At 43.2% G+C, this 14,430-nt stretch overlaps 1 protein-coding gene across 1 annotated transcript in view; it reads right to left on the bottom strand.

Moving 5' to 3' along the window:
• The window catches only part of PLPPR4 (phospholipid phosphatase related 4), a 227,179-nt gene that overhangs the window by 63,597 nt on the left and 149,152 nt on the right, over positions 1-14,430 (bottom strand). Inside the window, exon 3 of the mRNA XM_073593104.1 lies at positions 2,900-3,029. Coding sequence (XP_073449205.1) covers positions 2,900-3,029 — 130 coding nt within the window. The remainder of the gene's footprint in view (positions 1-2,899; positions 3,030-14,430) is intronic.

The following is a 14,430-nucleotide window of genomic DNA, read 5'->3' as shown; positions in this document are numbered from 1 at the left end:
GCATGACAGGACCTCTTTAACCACTTCAGCCCCGGAAGGATTTGACCCCTTCCTGACCAGGCCATTTTTTGAGATATGGCACTGTGTCGCTTTAATTGACAATTGCGTGGTCGTGCGATGTTGTACCCAAACAAAATTTATGTCCTTTTTCCCCCCACAAATAGAACTTTATTTTGGTGGTAATTGAACTCCTCTGCGTTTTTAATTTTTTGCGCTATAAACAAAAAAAAAGCCACGATTTTGAAAAAAACACAATATTTTGTAGTTTTTGCTATAATAAATATCCCAATTAAAAAAAAAAAACAAAAACACATTTTTTCCTCAGTTTAGGCCGATATGTATTCTTCTACATATTTTTGGTAAAAAAAAATTGCGAAAAGCGTATATATGGATTGGTTTGCGCAAATGTTATAGCGTCTACAAAATAGGGGATAGATTTATGTCATTTTTATTATTTTTTTTTTTTATGATTAGTAATGCTGGTGATCTGCAATTTTTATCAGGACTGCGACATTGCGGTGGACAGATCAGACACTTTTGACACTATTTTGGGACCATTGACATTTATACAGCAATCAGAGCTAAAAATAGCCATTGATTACTGTATAAATGTCACTGGCAGGGAAGAGGTTAACACTAGGGGGCGATCAAGGGGTTAGTTGTGTTCCCTAGATGTGTTCTAACTGTAGGGGGGATGGGACTGACTAGGGGAGGAGAGAGATCATCTCGGCTGTTCCCGATGGGTAAACTGGGGAGGCAACTGTGGAGCAAAATGATAAAAGTGATCTTGCGGCTAATCCACCGTGGAGACCACTTTTATCTGAAAGCGGACCGCCCGCTGTTTAAAAAGGAGAGGGGAGGGAAGGGGCACCCCCCACCTCACAGTACACAAGAACAGAGCTGAGGCTGTCAGTCAGCTGGAGGTCCCTCTCCTGTCACCCTTTTTCTCTTGGTGTCAGGAAAACTTGTCAGAAGGGACTCATGCGTATAGCAGAGGAATGAAGCAGCAGAGAGAAATGACACTCAGTGCTCTGGATTGAGTACACACTATACAGGGATATGCTTTGTTCATATTTCATGTCTGAGGTTTACAACCACTTTAATACATTGAGTCAATGACTTGGAACAAGTAAGCAGATCAAAAGTCCTGACTTTACCCTCAGTTACCTGACCTACAGTACATCATACTTGTTCCAGGTCAATAACTAGTATAAACAAGGTTAGGTCAGCATAATAGCCAGTCAACTATCATTTTCAGAATGATGGAAGCAATGGCAGCTCCTATTTTACCTATAAAAGGTTACTTGAAGGCATATTGACAACACACTTAGTTAACACTAGCACATAGTTTGCAGCCAAAGTCTGGAAAAACATATAATACAAGTAAAAAAAAATATGGTCAGTCTTCACATTGTACCATAAGGCATGAGTCTAACAAACTTGACATTAAACAGTCGATTTGCTGTATGTACAGGTGTCCTAAAATCAGATTCATAGTGTAAGACATCCTCAACAAGGTTAGAGAACAAATACCATCATACTATATATGACAATAAAACAAAGATCTGAAATATCAGTGAGTTGTATACTTGGTCTTAATTTCCCACACCACTTAGCTTTGCTCAAAATAGACATTCACCAAGGATGTGTGTTAGCCATTTCACCACTGGAAGATTTTCCCCCCTTCGTGACCAGGCCATTTCTTGCAATACGACACTGCGTTACCTTAACTGACAATTGCATGGTTGTGCGATACTGTACCCAAATAACATTTATGTCATTTTTCCCCACAAATAGAGCTTTCTTTTGATGGTATTTGATCACCACTGTGGTTTTTATTTTTTAAGCTATAAACAAAAAAATACTTTTTTTTACTTTCTGCTCTAAAACATATCCAATAAAAAAAAATTGAAAACATTAAATTTCTTCATAAATGTAGGCCGCTATGTATTCTGCTAAATGTTTTTGCTAAAAATAAGATCCCAATAAGTGTATATTGATTGGTTTACACAAATGTTATAGCGTCTACAAACTATGGTATATGTACTGCAATTTTTATTTATTTATTTACTAGTAATGGTGACGTTTAGCGACTTCTAACGGGACTACGATATTGCGGTGGACAATCGGACGCTGACTGTCACTTTTGACACTTTTTGGGAACCAGTGACACTAATACAGTGATCAGTGCTAAAAAATGCACTGTCACTGCTACTAATGAGACTAGCTGGGAAGGGGTTAAACATCTAGGGCATTAAAGGATTAAATGTGTGCCTATCCAGTGTTTTGGTGCACTATGTGCGTTGCTTTTACTAGGGGAAGAAATGGATTCTAGTCCCTGCTTTGCAGAAACACAGAATACATTCTTTCCTCCATCAGAAGAGCAATCTGCCTTGTTTACAGATCGCTGTTCTGTGTTCTTTATCGATGATCAGCAGGTGCTGGAGGACATTGAGTGCCCAGCACCCGCAGATCGCCTTCTGTAGTGAACATTCACAGCAGAAGCAGTGTTCCCCCTGCTGGACACACACACGTATATATATATATATATATATATATATATATATATATATATATACACACATACGTGTCAGTGCACAGCTGCCACTCTGTAGCAGTAAAACGGCGGTCAGCAAGTGGTTAAAAACTAGCTAACTTTTGATCTCTAGAAAGCATTGTTTCTGAAATTTCAATGTGTCACCCTTTTAACTATAAAGTTAAAAAGATTCATTCTAGGAGCTCTTTTGTTCCAAGTAAGATCTAAAAACACCCCAAAGTTTTTTTAAATGGTCTGAGGGATCCAACATGGGGCGTTATGAAACATGTAAGGAAGTTTTGATATCCATGCCGATTTTCCATAATCAAATGAATCCTTATGTTACATAAAAGACAATCACACCTATAAACCTGACAGCTCTTCTTAGAAAAGAGTTGAAGTTGCATCCTCCAGCATTGATATTTGCTTCTGCTCCCATTCCGTTTTTTCTTTTGGACAGACAGCAGTATAAGACACCTTCACCAACCATTATCTAAAAAGAAATGAAACACCATAAATGATGTATTATAAAAAAAAGTTGCCATAGCAGATAATGTGTAACTTTCTATTACATACTGTATTTGTCTCTTCCTTTGGTCTTCTTTGGCTGGAATATTTGTGAATGGGTGTTTTAATGTCTGCAGACAGATCACTAGACTTTACATACTGACATATATTATTGCAGAATTGTATTACTTAAAATGGTTGTAAAGTCAGAAGGTTTTTTATCTTAATGCATGCGCATTAAGATAAAAAGCATTCTGTGTGCAGCAGCCGCCTCAGCCCCCCTAACACTTACCTGAGCCCTATCTCTCTCCAGCGATGTCCACGAGTTTCTCGTCCCTCGGGGACTCTCCTCTTGATTGGCTGATACACAGCAGCGACACCATTGGCTCCCGCTGCTTTCAATCAAAGTCAGTTAGCCAATCGAGAGAGAGTGGGTGGGGCAGAACCAGGTCTCCGAGTCTGAATGGACAAAGAGAGCTGTGACTTGGCTCGGATGCCCCCATAGCAAGCTGCTTGCTGTGGGGGCACTCAACAGGAGGGAGGGGCCAGGAGAGCTGAAGAGGGACCCGAGAAGAGGAGTATTGGGCTGCTCTGTGCAAAACCACTTTACAGAGCAGGTAAGTATAACATATTTGTTAAAAAAACAAGACTTTACAATCACTTTAAACTTTTAAAGAAATTCCTTTAAAAGAGAAGTATGGAAATTAAAAAAAGCAAACATTTATATTCACCTAGGTGGATGCAGCATTGGTCCAATGCCACATGTGTCCCCTGCTGCCTCTAAGACAGAGAACTGAGTGATAAAAGACCTTTTGTGAGCATAGAGCTAGTGACTGTCAGCCACTGGCTCTTTTCTCTGCCTCTCCAGCGCTCACTGGGGCGCTGGGCTGTGGTGGAGGCGGGATCTGCTAGCTCGGACTCTAAGCGGCTTGCTGAGAAGCTTATCCAGTTCCCAGTCCAGACATCTGGGTGGATCCCGACATTAAAGTAAGGATCTGTCCAGAGCCTGGATCACCTGAGTGACATCAGCCAACAGCTGACTTTAGTCTGCTGTCGGCTGAATACAGGTCACAGGAATGCAGAACTGAGTGCATTCCTGTGACCTACAAAAGAAGTAGGGCCAGAGGAGCTTTGATCATACAGTACTTCTCCTTTAAGTGTGTGAAGAACCCTTCTGTACTTAATTAAAATGAAAAAAAATATATATTTTAATTAACGATTGCAGGAAAACAATAATACAGAACATAAATTGTGATGTGAAATGTATAGTAATCAAAATATAGTATGTTGTTTGTAAGAATTCTGACTATAAATCTGTTGTATGTTCAACTTTTGATAAAAAAGATTGAAAAAAAAGGAATCCTTGTAGTAAATGGTTCTTTGTGTTTTTCAGTTTGTGTGAATATGTGTAAGTATGTTGTAGAAGAGTCCTAGAATGGAGAAGATATATAGAACATGCTTTCAGATTGTAAGCTCTAATGAGCAGGGCCCTCTGATTCCTCCTGTATTGAATTGTATTATAAATGTACTGTCTGCCCTCATGGTGAAAAGCGCTGCACAAACTGTTGGCACTATATAAATCCTGTTGTATCATTATAAAAATAATGCAAGTTACATTTTTTTGTGTTTAAGCAGATGTGATCATACTTTGGGGCAACTGTAACTTATGCTTCTTGCAGTGCATTCTTGTATCATCATTTGAATCAAATACAATTACTGACAGTAATAAAGTTGTATGAACGCAGAGAAGGACTGGACTGGGATGCCAAGAGGCATTGCCTCCTAGGTCATTACTAATAACATATGTTGAGTTGGTGGTCCTAAGTGGAGATGCTTCACATTTCGAATATGATTGCAGCAAGACCAGCAGTTGGTTACACATTACATAGATGAATCTTCCCCATTCAGACCTGCAATCACACATCTAGCATTGGAAAATCTTCCAGCACCAACTTCCTCTGAGGCGTCATGTGACTAAAAACCAGAAGTAGCAAAGGAAACTGATGCTGAAAGATGGGAAAAGTTGTGTCAAGATAAAACATGTCCTTTAGGAATACCTTTTTACCACACCCAGCTTTCTTTATCCAACATGGTTGCTCTGTGGAACCTCAGAGGCTTATTTGTGGCTGGCTATTCTAAGGCATCACAGACCATTCTTATTTCTTACTTTCAATATTTTTATTCATTTTCAATATAGAAAATACAACATAAACATGAATCCAAAGGGAGAAACAATAAATGTAGAAATTAATATAAGAAAGGACTAGTGTCCTCCGACATCATATATGCTCTTATAACTTTCCATAGAGAGTGTCGGTCTGTCTGAGACCCATCAAACCTTCTAACAGAACCATATGAAACCAAGGAACACTAAAAGCCATAATGGCTATAATTGTCTAGCTTTAGTTGTGTAGTTTAGAGTTAATACCCCAAATTAGGGGAAGTCCATAACCTTTAGGGGTAGATAGACCATTTTTATTTCAGGTATAGTGACAAATGAGGTCCAAGAATTCTGTGTGTTTTCCGAGAAATTAGATAAAACATATGCAGTAACAGCTGGCATAATATACTTTATCTGATTTGTAGCTATTAGCAACATAGACAGTTCACTTTCCAGAATGCAGACCAATGCAGGTGATAATGAACACATACATATGCCCAGCAAAAGAAACACGTTCAGGACCATGGACAGTATGTACTGTAGATGTAAATTACAGCATGGACTGTAACAAACATAAAAGGTCTGATTACATCACTAGCATGTCAGTTTATTTAGTCATGGCCGGTAAGCAACATAACCTCACCTAAAGGCTGCACCTCTCTTAACTGTCTCACTTGGAAGGGTTTAACCATAGAGATTCTTGATAACTTTGATTAAGCTCTTCTGGGTGAAACATGTTAAAAGGAGCAGCCTTTAGGTGGTGTTATGTTGCTTGCCGGCCAGGGCTAAATAAACTGACATGCTAGTGTTGTTTTCAGGGTAAGACCTTTTGTTTTTTAAATGATTTCTAGAAGTTACAGAAACTTCAGACTTTTATTTGTTAAACCTGGTTATAAAAGGAAAAAGGTTGACTGGAGATTGGCTTTAAAACCAGATTTGTAGAGAGCCCTCTCCTGTGTTGAAAACAATTATGCCCCGTACACACGGTCGGACTTTGTTCGGACATTCCGACAACAAAATCCTAGGATTTTTTCCGACAGATGTTGGCTCAAACTTGTCTTACACACGGTCACACAAAGTTGTCGGAAAATCCGATCATTCTGAACGCGGTGACGTAAAACACGTAAGTCGGGACTATAAACGGGGCAGTGGCCAATAGCTTTCATCTCTTTATTTATTCTGCGCATGTGTGGCACTTTGTCCGTCGTATTTGTGTACACACGATCGGAATTTCCGACAACGGATTTTGTTGTCGGAAAATTTTATCTCCTGCTCTCCAACTTTGTGTGTTGGAAAATCCGATGGAAAATGTCTGATGGAGCCCACACACGGTCGGAATTTCCGACAACACGCTCCGATCGGACATTTTCCATCGGAAAATCCGACCGTGTGTACGGGGCAATAGTCTAATTTGGCTGCATGTTGTGGAGTTATTTTACCAAAAGGAGAATGTTCACCTTGCAGAGTAAAATTTCACTTTAGGTGAAAATTTTCTATTAGCTTAGTGAGTGTGGCAAAAGTTCACTTTGCAAAGAATACTCAATCACATGTAATGAAAATGAAAAAAAAGCAAAAAACTGGAGATTTGTTTGGATATACACTGAGCAAAATTATAAACACAACACTTTTGTGTTTGCCCCTATTTATCATGAGCTGAACTCTAAGATCTATGACTTTTTCTATGTACACAAAAGGCCTCAAATATTGTTCACAAATTTGTCTAAATCTGTGTTAGTGAGCACTTCTCCTTTGCCGAGATAATGCATCCACCTCACAGGTGTGGCATATCCAGATGCTGATTAGACAGCATGATTATTGCACAGGTGTGCCTTAGGCTGGCCACAATAAAAGGCCACTCTAAAATGTGCAGTTTTATCATACAGTACAATGCCACAGATGTTGCAAGTTTTGAGGGAGCGTGCAATTGGCATGCTGACTGCAGGAACGTCCACCAGAGCTGTTGCCCTTGAATTGAATGTTTATTTCTCTACCATAAGATGTCTCCAAAGGCGTTTCATAGAATTTGACAGTACATCCAACCGGCCTCACAACCACAGACCACGTGTAATCACACCAGCCCAAGACCTCCACATCCAGCATCTTCACCTCCAAGATCGTCTGAGACCAGCCACCCAGACAGCTGCTCCAACTGTCAGAAACCATCACAGGGAATCTCATCTGCATGCTCATCCTCCTCATCGGGGTCTGGACCAGACTGCAGTTCATTGTCGTAACCGACTTGAGTGGGCAAATGCTCACATTAGATGGCATCTGGCACTTTGAAGAGGTGTTCTCTTCACGGATGAATCACAGTTTTCACTGTATGGGGCAGATGACAGACAGTGTTTATGGAGTTGTGTGGGTAAACGATTTGCTGATGTCAATGTTGAGGATCGAGTGGCCCATGGTGGCAGTGGGGTTATGGTATGGGCAGGCATATGTTATGGACAACGAACACTGGTGCATTTTATTGATGGCATTTTGAATGCACAGAGATACCGTGACGAGATCCTGAGACCCATTGTTGTGCAATTCATCAATGACCATCACCTCATGTTGCAGCAAGATAATGCATGACCCCATTTTGCAAGGATCTGTACACAATTTCTAGAAGCTAAAAACATCTCAGTTCTTGCATGACCAGTAGGGATGAGCCGAACGGACCCCTGTTCGGTTTGGACCAGGACGTCCAAACACCGCGAACGTTCAGACCCGAATAACCCCATTAAAGTCAATGAGACCCGAACGTCAAATATCAAAAGTGCCCATTTTGAAGGCTTAAATGCAAGTAATTAGGCATACAATGGTTATAGGGGTCCGGGTCCTGCCCTGGGGGACATGGATCAATTAAAAAAAGTTTGTGAAGAATGTCATTTTTAAATGAGCAGTGATTTTTTGATTTTTAAAGTGAAAGCCTAAAAATGAAAAATTCCTTCCAATATAGTTCCAGGGGGGTCCCCTTAGTCTAACTGTAAAGTGGCAGATCTGTACCATGTCTAGAATCTGCTGCAGCACTAATTGAATCTATAAACCAAAAAAAAATACATTTTTCCTGCAAGCTGCCTTTATTTTGCTCAGCAACAGCTGGGGAGCCAGTGTGTATGATGAGGCCACAAGGTAGTGCACTGGGAACAAAATCAGAGATTTTTTGGATACATTCTGGTGTCACTTTGAATAGAAGTAACGGGTGCGTTAAAATTGGTTCCCAACGTAACCCTATAGAGATGATGTTGATGAAAGCAAGAATTTGCCTTGCTGTAAAAAATTGCAATGATATTCACCTGTCAAACAGGTGCAGAAAAATTGGTCTTTGGGTGTCGGTGGTGCCTTCCCACCGTAACCCTATAGAGGTACTCTTGATGCAAGCAAGAATTTGCCTTGTTGTAAAAAATTGCAATGATATGCACCTGTCAAACAGGTGCAGAAAAATTGGTCTTTGGGTGTTGGTGGTGCCTTCCCACCATAACCCTATAGAGGTACTCTTGAGGTAAGCAAGAATTTGCCTTGCTGTAAAAAATTGCAATGATATGCACCTGTCAGACAGGTGCAGAAAAATTGGTCTTTGGGTGTTAATTGTGCCCATGAAACCTATACCAAAAACATTCTTGCAGATGAAATGATTGAACAACCTCAAACCTAGGCAGCCTCAATGTCCTGCAGAGATTCCACATAAAAAAAAGACTTAATTAGTGACATCGGCATCAGGGGCTTCATAGCTGGTAATCCAGGACTGATTCATTTTTATGAGTCTGTGGACAGACGTGTTGTATGATCAGTAATGAAACCTCCTGCAGCACTGAATGCCCATTCTGAAAGCACACTGGATGCAGGGCAGCCCAACAACTCAATAGCATACTGGGCAAGTTCTGGCCAGTGGTCTATTCTCATGACCCAGTAAGCCAGTGGATCGTCAGCTGGAAAGCTCTCCGTCTCTGTTTTGCCCCGAGGTAATCGTCCACCATGTGGATTTTATGGCTGACTGCCTTGCCCAACGATGCCAGAACATTCCCTTCCGCGTGATGGTAGAGAGATGGAACGGCCTTACGTGAAAAGTAGTATTGACTGGGAACCTGCCATTGTGGTACAACACATTGTGCAAAGGGGCAGAATCCACCAGGCTGAAAGGCAGAAGTTAGAGCTATACCATCATCCCTGTCAGTGGAGGCTACTGAAAGGTAATGACTCTGTATCGCAGGGGCAGACTGAAGTGGGTAAGGAGGAGGAGGGACAGATTTGTGCCCCTTTTCTGTGGCTTTTAGGTGCTCTTGCCAGCGGGCTGATTGGTTGGACGTTAAATATCTTGTTAGGCATGTGGTACCCAAATGGTTGGTGTTTTTGCCACGTTTGATGTGCCTGTGACACAGTTTGCAGATAGCAACAGTGCGATCTGCTGCAGATGTGCTGAAAAAGGCCCAGACAGCTGAGCTGTGGGGAGTGGGCTGGGAGATAACAGCTGCAGAATGTGATGGAATAGGGTGGCTGCTCTCTACTCTTTCTTGACGCCGACCTCCTTGGGGTTGTGCCGCCTCACCTTCAGCTTCTTCCTCTGCTCTATCTGGCACCCAAGTCGCATCAGTGACCTCATCATCATCATCTCCATCTCCTCCATCTTCATCATTACCACTGGAGAAAACTTGGCAATACACTGTGGCTTGGGGAACATGAATACCAATTGGTCTACCAGTGTTCCTCCCTCTCTCTAGGCTCATGTTCCTGTCATCCTCAACCTCAGAACCAGCATCTGAATCCAGTAATGACTGGGCATCATCAAGGAGCAAGTCGCTGACGCTGTGGTCAAATAACTCAGCTGACTCCTCAATGGCTGATGTTAGGGCTATGGCAGGAATAGATGTGGACAAAGAGGCAGGTTTATCCGCTCTGGCAACTGCAGGGGACTGCACACTTGTCTCTGCTTGTGTGACAGAGGATGAGGAGGATGAGGAAGGTTTAGTAAGCCAGTCCACCATCTCCTCTGCATGCTGTGGCTGGATAGCACGGGCAAACTCACTAAACAGAGGAAATGATGCCCTGCCTGAGGACTGACCACCACGTCCACCTTTGCCTGTGGACACATTTGTTGCTGGCCTCCTTACAGTGCCAAGGGAACGTCTGCCTCTCCTTGTTGTTCTCCCAGACATTATTGGGAGGGAGGGGGCGGTGTTTATAAGCAAATGTAAAGGAAAAGTTGAAATCTGTACGTAGATTTACTTTAATCAATGTAAATAAAGAGGTGTTTGGTGCCCTTTAATTTGAGTACTCACACTACACAGACACACTCCACGGATACAATATAATATACTGCAATATAATGTATAGTGACGCACAAAATTATATGGCGTTAAAATGGCAGTAACGCACACAGAAGTAAATGGCATTAAACTGGCAGTAACGCACAAAACTATATGGCGTTAAACTTGTAGTAACGCATAGAGAACTATATGGCGTTAAACTGGCAGTAACACACGCAAAACGATATGGCGATAAACTGGCAGTAACACACGCAAAACTATATGGCATTAAACTGGCAGTAACGCACGCAAAACTATATGGCATTAAACTGGCAGTAACGCACGCAAAACTATATGGCACTAAACTGGCAGTAACGCACGCAAAACTATATGGCGTTAAACTGGCAGTTAAGCACGCAAAACTATATCGCGTTAAACTGGCAGTAATGCACGCAATACGATATGGCGTTAAACTGGCAGTAATGCACGCAAAACTATATGGCGTTAAACTGGCAGTAACGCACAAAACTATATGGCGTTAAACTTGTAGTGACGCACACATAACTATATGGCGTTAAACTGGCAGTAACGCACGCAAAACTATATGGCGTTAAACTGGCAGTTAAGCACGCAAAACTATATCGTGTTAAACTGGCAGTAACACACGCAAAACGATATGGCGTTAAACTGGCAGTAACGCACGCAAAACGACATGGCGTTAAACTGGCAGTAAGGCACGCAATACAATATGGCGTTAAACTGGCATTAATGCACGCAAAACTATATGGCGTTAAACTGGCAGTAAGGCACGCAAAACTATATGGCGTTAAACTGGCAGTAACGCATGCAAAACGATATGACGTTAAACTGGCAGTAACGCACGCAAAACTATATGGCGTTAAACTGGCAGTAACGCACGCAATACGATATGCCGTTAAACTGGCAGTAACGCAATCAAATAAACGGTGTTCAATCGTCACTACACTGAAGCTATCTGAACTGTCCCTACTCTAGCTATATACTAATGTCAAGATTACTCACTACACTACACTGAAACTATCTGAGCTGTCCGTACTCTAGCTGCACACTATGAAAAGCTGAATGATGGTCCTCCTCACTACACTCACACTATCCTTAGACTGACACTAAACTAATATTCTCCACTGACAATTGAAGCAAAATAGCACAGTATAGTACACTAACTAGGGATGAGCCGAACACCCCCCCTGTTCGGTTCGCACCAGAACATGCGAACAGGAAAAAAGTTCGTTCGAACATGCGAACACCGTTAAAGTCTATGGGACACGAACATGAATAATCAAAAGTGCTAATTTTCAAGGCTTATATGCAAGTTATTGTCATAAAAAGTGTTTGGGGACCTGGGTCCTGCCCCAGGGGACATGGATCAATGCAAAAAAAAGTTTTAAAAACGTCCGTTTTTTCAGGAGCAGTGATTTTAATAATGCTTAAAGTCAAACAATAAAAGTGTAATATCCCTTTAAATTTCGTACCTGGGGGGTGTCTATAGTGTGCCTGTAAAGGGGCGCATGTTTCCTGTGTTTAGAACAGTCTGACAGCAAAATGACATTTTGAAGGAAAAAACTCATTTAAAACTACCCGTGGCTATTGCATTGCCGACAATACACATAGAAGTTCATTGATAAAAACGGCATGGGAATTCCCCAAAGGGGAACCCCGAACCAAAATTAAAAAAAAAAAAATGACGTGGGGTTCCCCCTAAATTCCATACCAGACCCTTCAGGTCTGGTATGGATTTTAAGGGGAACCCCGCGCCAAAAAAAAAAAAAAAAACGGCGTGGGGCCCCTCCAAAAATCCATACCAGACCCTTATCCGAGCACGCAACCTGGCAGGCCGCAGGAAAAGAGGGGGGGACGAGAGTGCGGCCCCCCCTCCCTCCTGAACCGTACCAGGCCACATGCCCTCAACATTGGGAGGGTGCTTTGGGGTAGCCCCCCAAAACACCTTGTCCCCATGTTGATGAGGACAAGGGCCTCATCCCCACAACCCTGGCCGGTGGTTGTGGGGGTCTGCGGGCGGGGGGCTTATCGGAATCTGGAAGCCCCCTTTAACAAGGTGACCCCCAGATCCCGGCCCCCCCCCTGTGTGAAATGGTAAGGGGGTACTTTGTACCCCTACCATTTCACGAAAAAAGTGTCAAAAATGTTAAAAATGACAAGAGACAGTTTTTGACAATTCCTTTATTTAAATGCTTCTTCTTTCTTCTATCTTCCTTCATCTTCTGGTTCTTCTGGCTCTTCTGGTTCTTCTGGTTCTTCCTCCGGCGTTCTCGTCCAGCATCTCCTCCGCGGCGTCTTCTGTCTTCTTCTCCTCGGGCCGCTCCGCACCCATGGCATGGGGGGGAGGCTCCCGCTCTTCTCTTCTTCTCTTCTTCTTTTCTTCTTTTCTTCTTTTCTTCTCTTCTTCTCTTCTTCTTCATTTTCTTCTCCGGGCCGCTCCGCAATCCATGCTGGCATGGAGGGAGGCTCCCGCTGTGTGACGGCGCTCCTCGTCTGACAGTTCTTAAATAACGGGGGGGGGCGGGGCCACCCGGTGACCCCGCCCCCCTCTGACGCACGGTGACTTGACGGGACTTCCCTGTGACGTCACGGGGAATGCCACAGGGAAGTCCCGTCAAGTCACCGTGCGTCAGAGGGGGGCGGGGTCACCGGGTGGCCCCGCCCCCCCTTATTTAAGAACTGTCAGACGAGGAGCGCCGTCACACAGCGGGAGCCTCCCTCCATGCCAGCATGGATTGCGGAGCGGCCCGGAGAAGAAAATGAAGAAGAAGAGAAGAAGAGAAGAAAAGAAGAAAAGAAGAAAAGAAGAAAAGAAGAAGAGAAGAAGAGAAGAGCGGGAGCCTCCCCCCCATGCCATGGGTGCGGAGCGGCCCGAGGAGAAGAAGACAGAAGACGCCGCGGAGGAGATGCTGGACGAGAACGCCGGAGGAAGAACCAGAAGAACCAGAAGAGCCAGAAGAACCAGAAGATGAAGGAAGATAGAAGAAAGAAGAAGCATTTAAATAAAGGAATTGTCAAAAACTGTCTCTTGTCATTTTTAACATTTTTGACACTTTTTTCGTGAAATGGTAGGGGTACCCCTTACCATTTCACACAGGGGGGGGGCCGGGATCTGGGGGTCACCTTGTTAAAGGGGGCTTCCAGATTCCGATAAGCCCCCCGCCCGCAGACCCCCACAACCACCGGCCAGGGTTGTGGGGATGAGGCCCTTGTCCTCATCAACATGGGGACAAGGTGTTTTGGGGGGCTACCCCAAAGCACCCTCCCAATGTTGAGGGCATGTGGCCTGGTACGGTTCAGGAGGGAGGGGGGGCCGCACTCTTGTCCCCCCCTCTTTTCCTGCGGCCTGCCAGGTTGCGTGCTCGGATAAGGGTCTGGTATGGATTTTTGGGGGGACCCCACGACGTTTTTTTTTTTTTTTTTGGCGCGGGGTTCCCCTTAAAATCCATACCAGACCTGAAGGGTCTGGTATGGAATTTAGGGGGAACCCCACGTCATTTTTTTTTTTAAATTTTGGCCGGGGTTCCCCTTAATATCCATACCAGACCTGAAGGGCCTGGTATGGAATTTAGGGGGACCCCCACGTCATTTTTTTTTTTTAATTTTGGTTCGGGGTTCCCCTTTGGGGAATTCCCATGCCGTTTTTATCAATGAACTTCTATGTGTATTGTCGGCAATGCAATAGCCGCGGGTAGTTTTAAATGAGTTTTTTCCTTCAAAATGTCATTTTGCTGTCAGACTGTTCTAAACACAGGAAACATGCGCCCCTTTACAGGCACACTATAGACACCCCCCAGGTACGAAATTTAAAGGGATATTACACTTTTATTGATTGACTTTAAGTATTATTAAAATCACTGCTCCTGAAAAAACGGCCGTTTTTAAAACTTTTTTTTGCATTGATCCATGTCCCCTGGGGCAGGACCCAGGTCCCCAAACACTTTTTATGACAATAACTT

This window comes from Aquarana catesbeiana, linkage group LG07, assembly GCF_042186555.1.
Source record: "Aquarana catesbeiana isolate 2022-GZ linkage group LG07, ASM4218655v1, whole genome shotgun sequence".
Classification (NCBI taxonomy): domain Eukaryota; kingdom Metazoa; phylum Chordata; class Amphibia; order Anura; family Ranidae; genus Aquarana; species Aquarana catesbeiana.
This window is presented reverse-complemented; position numbering and strand designations above follow the sequence as displayed.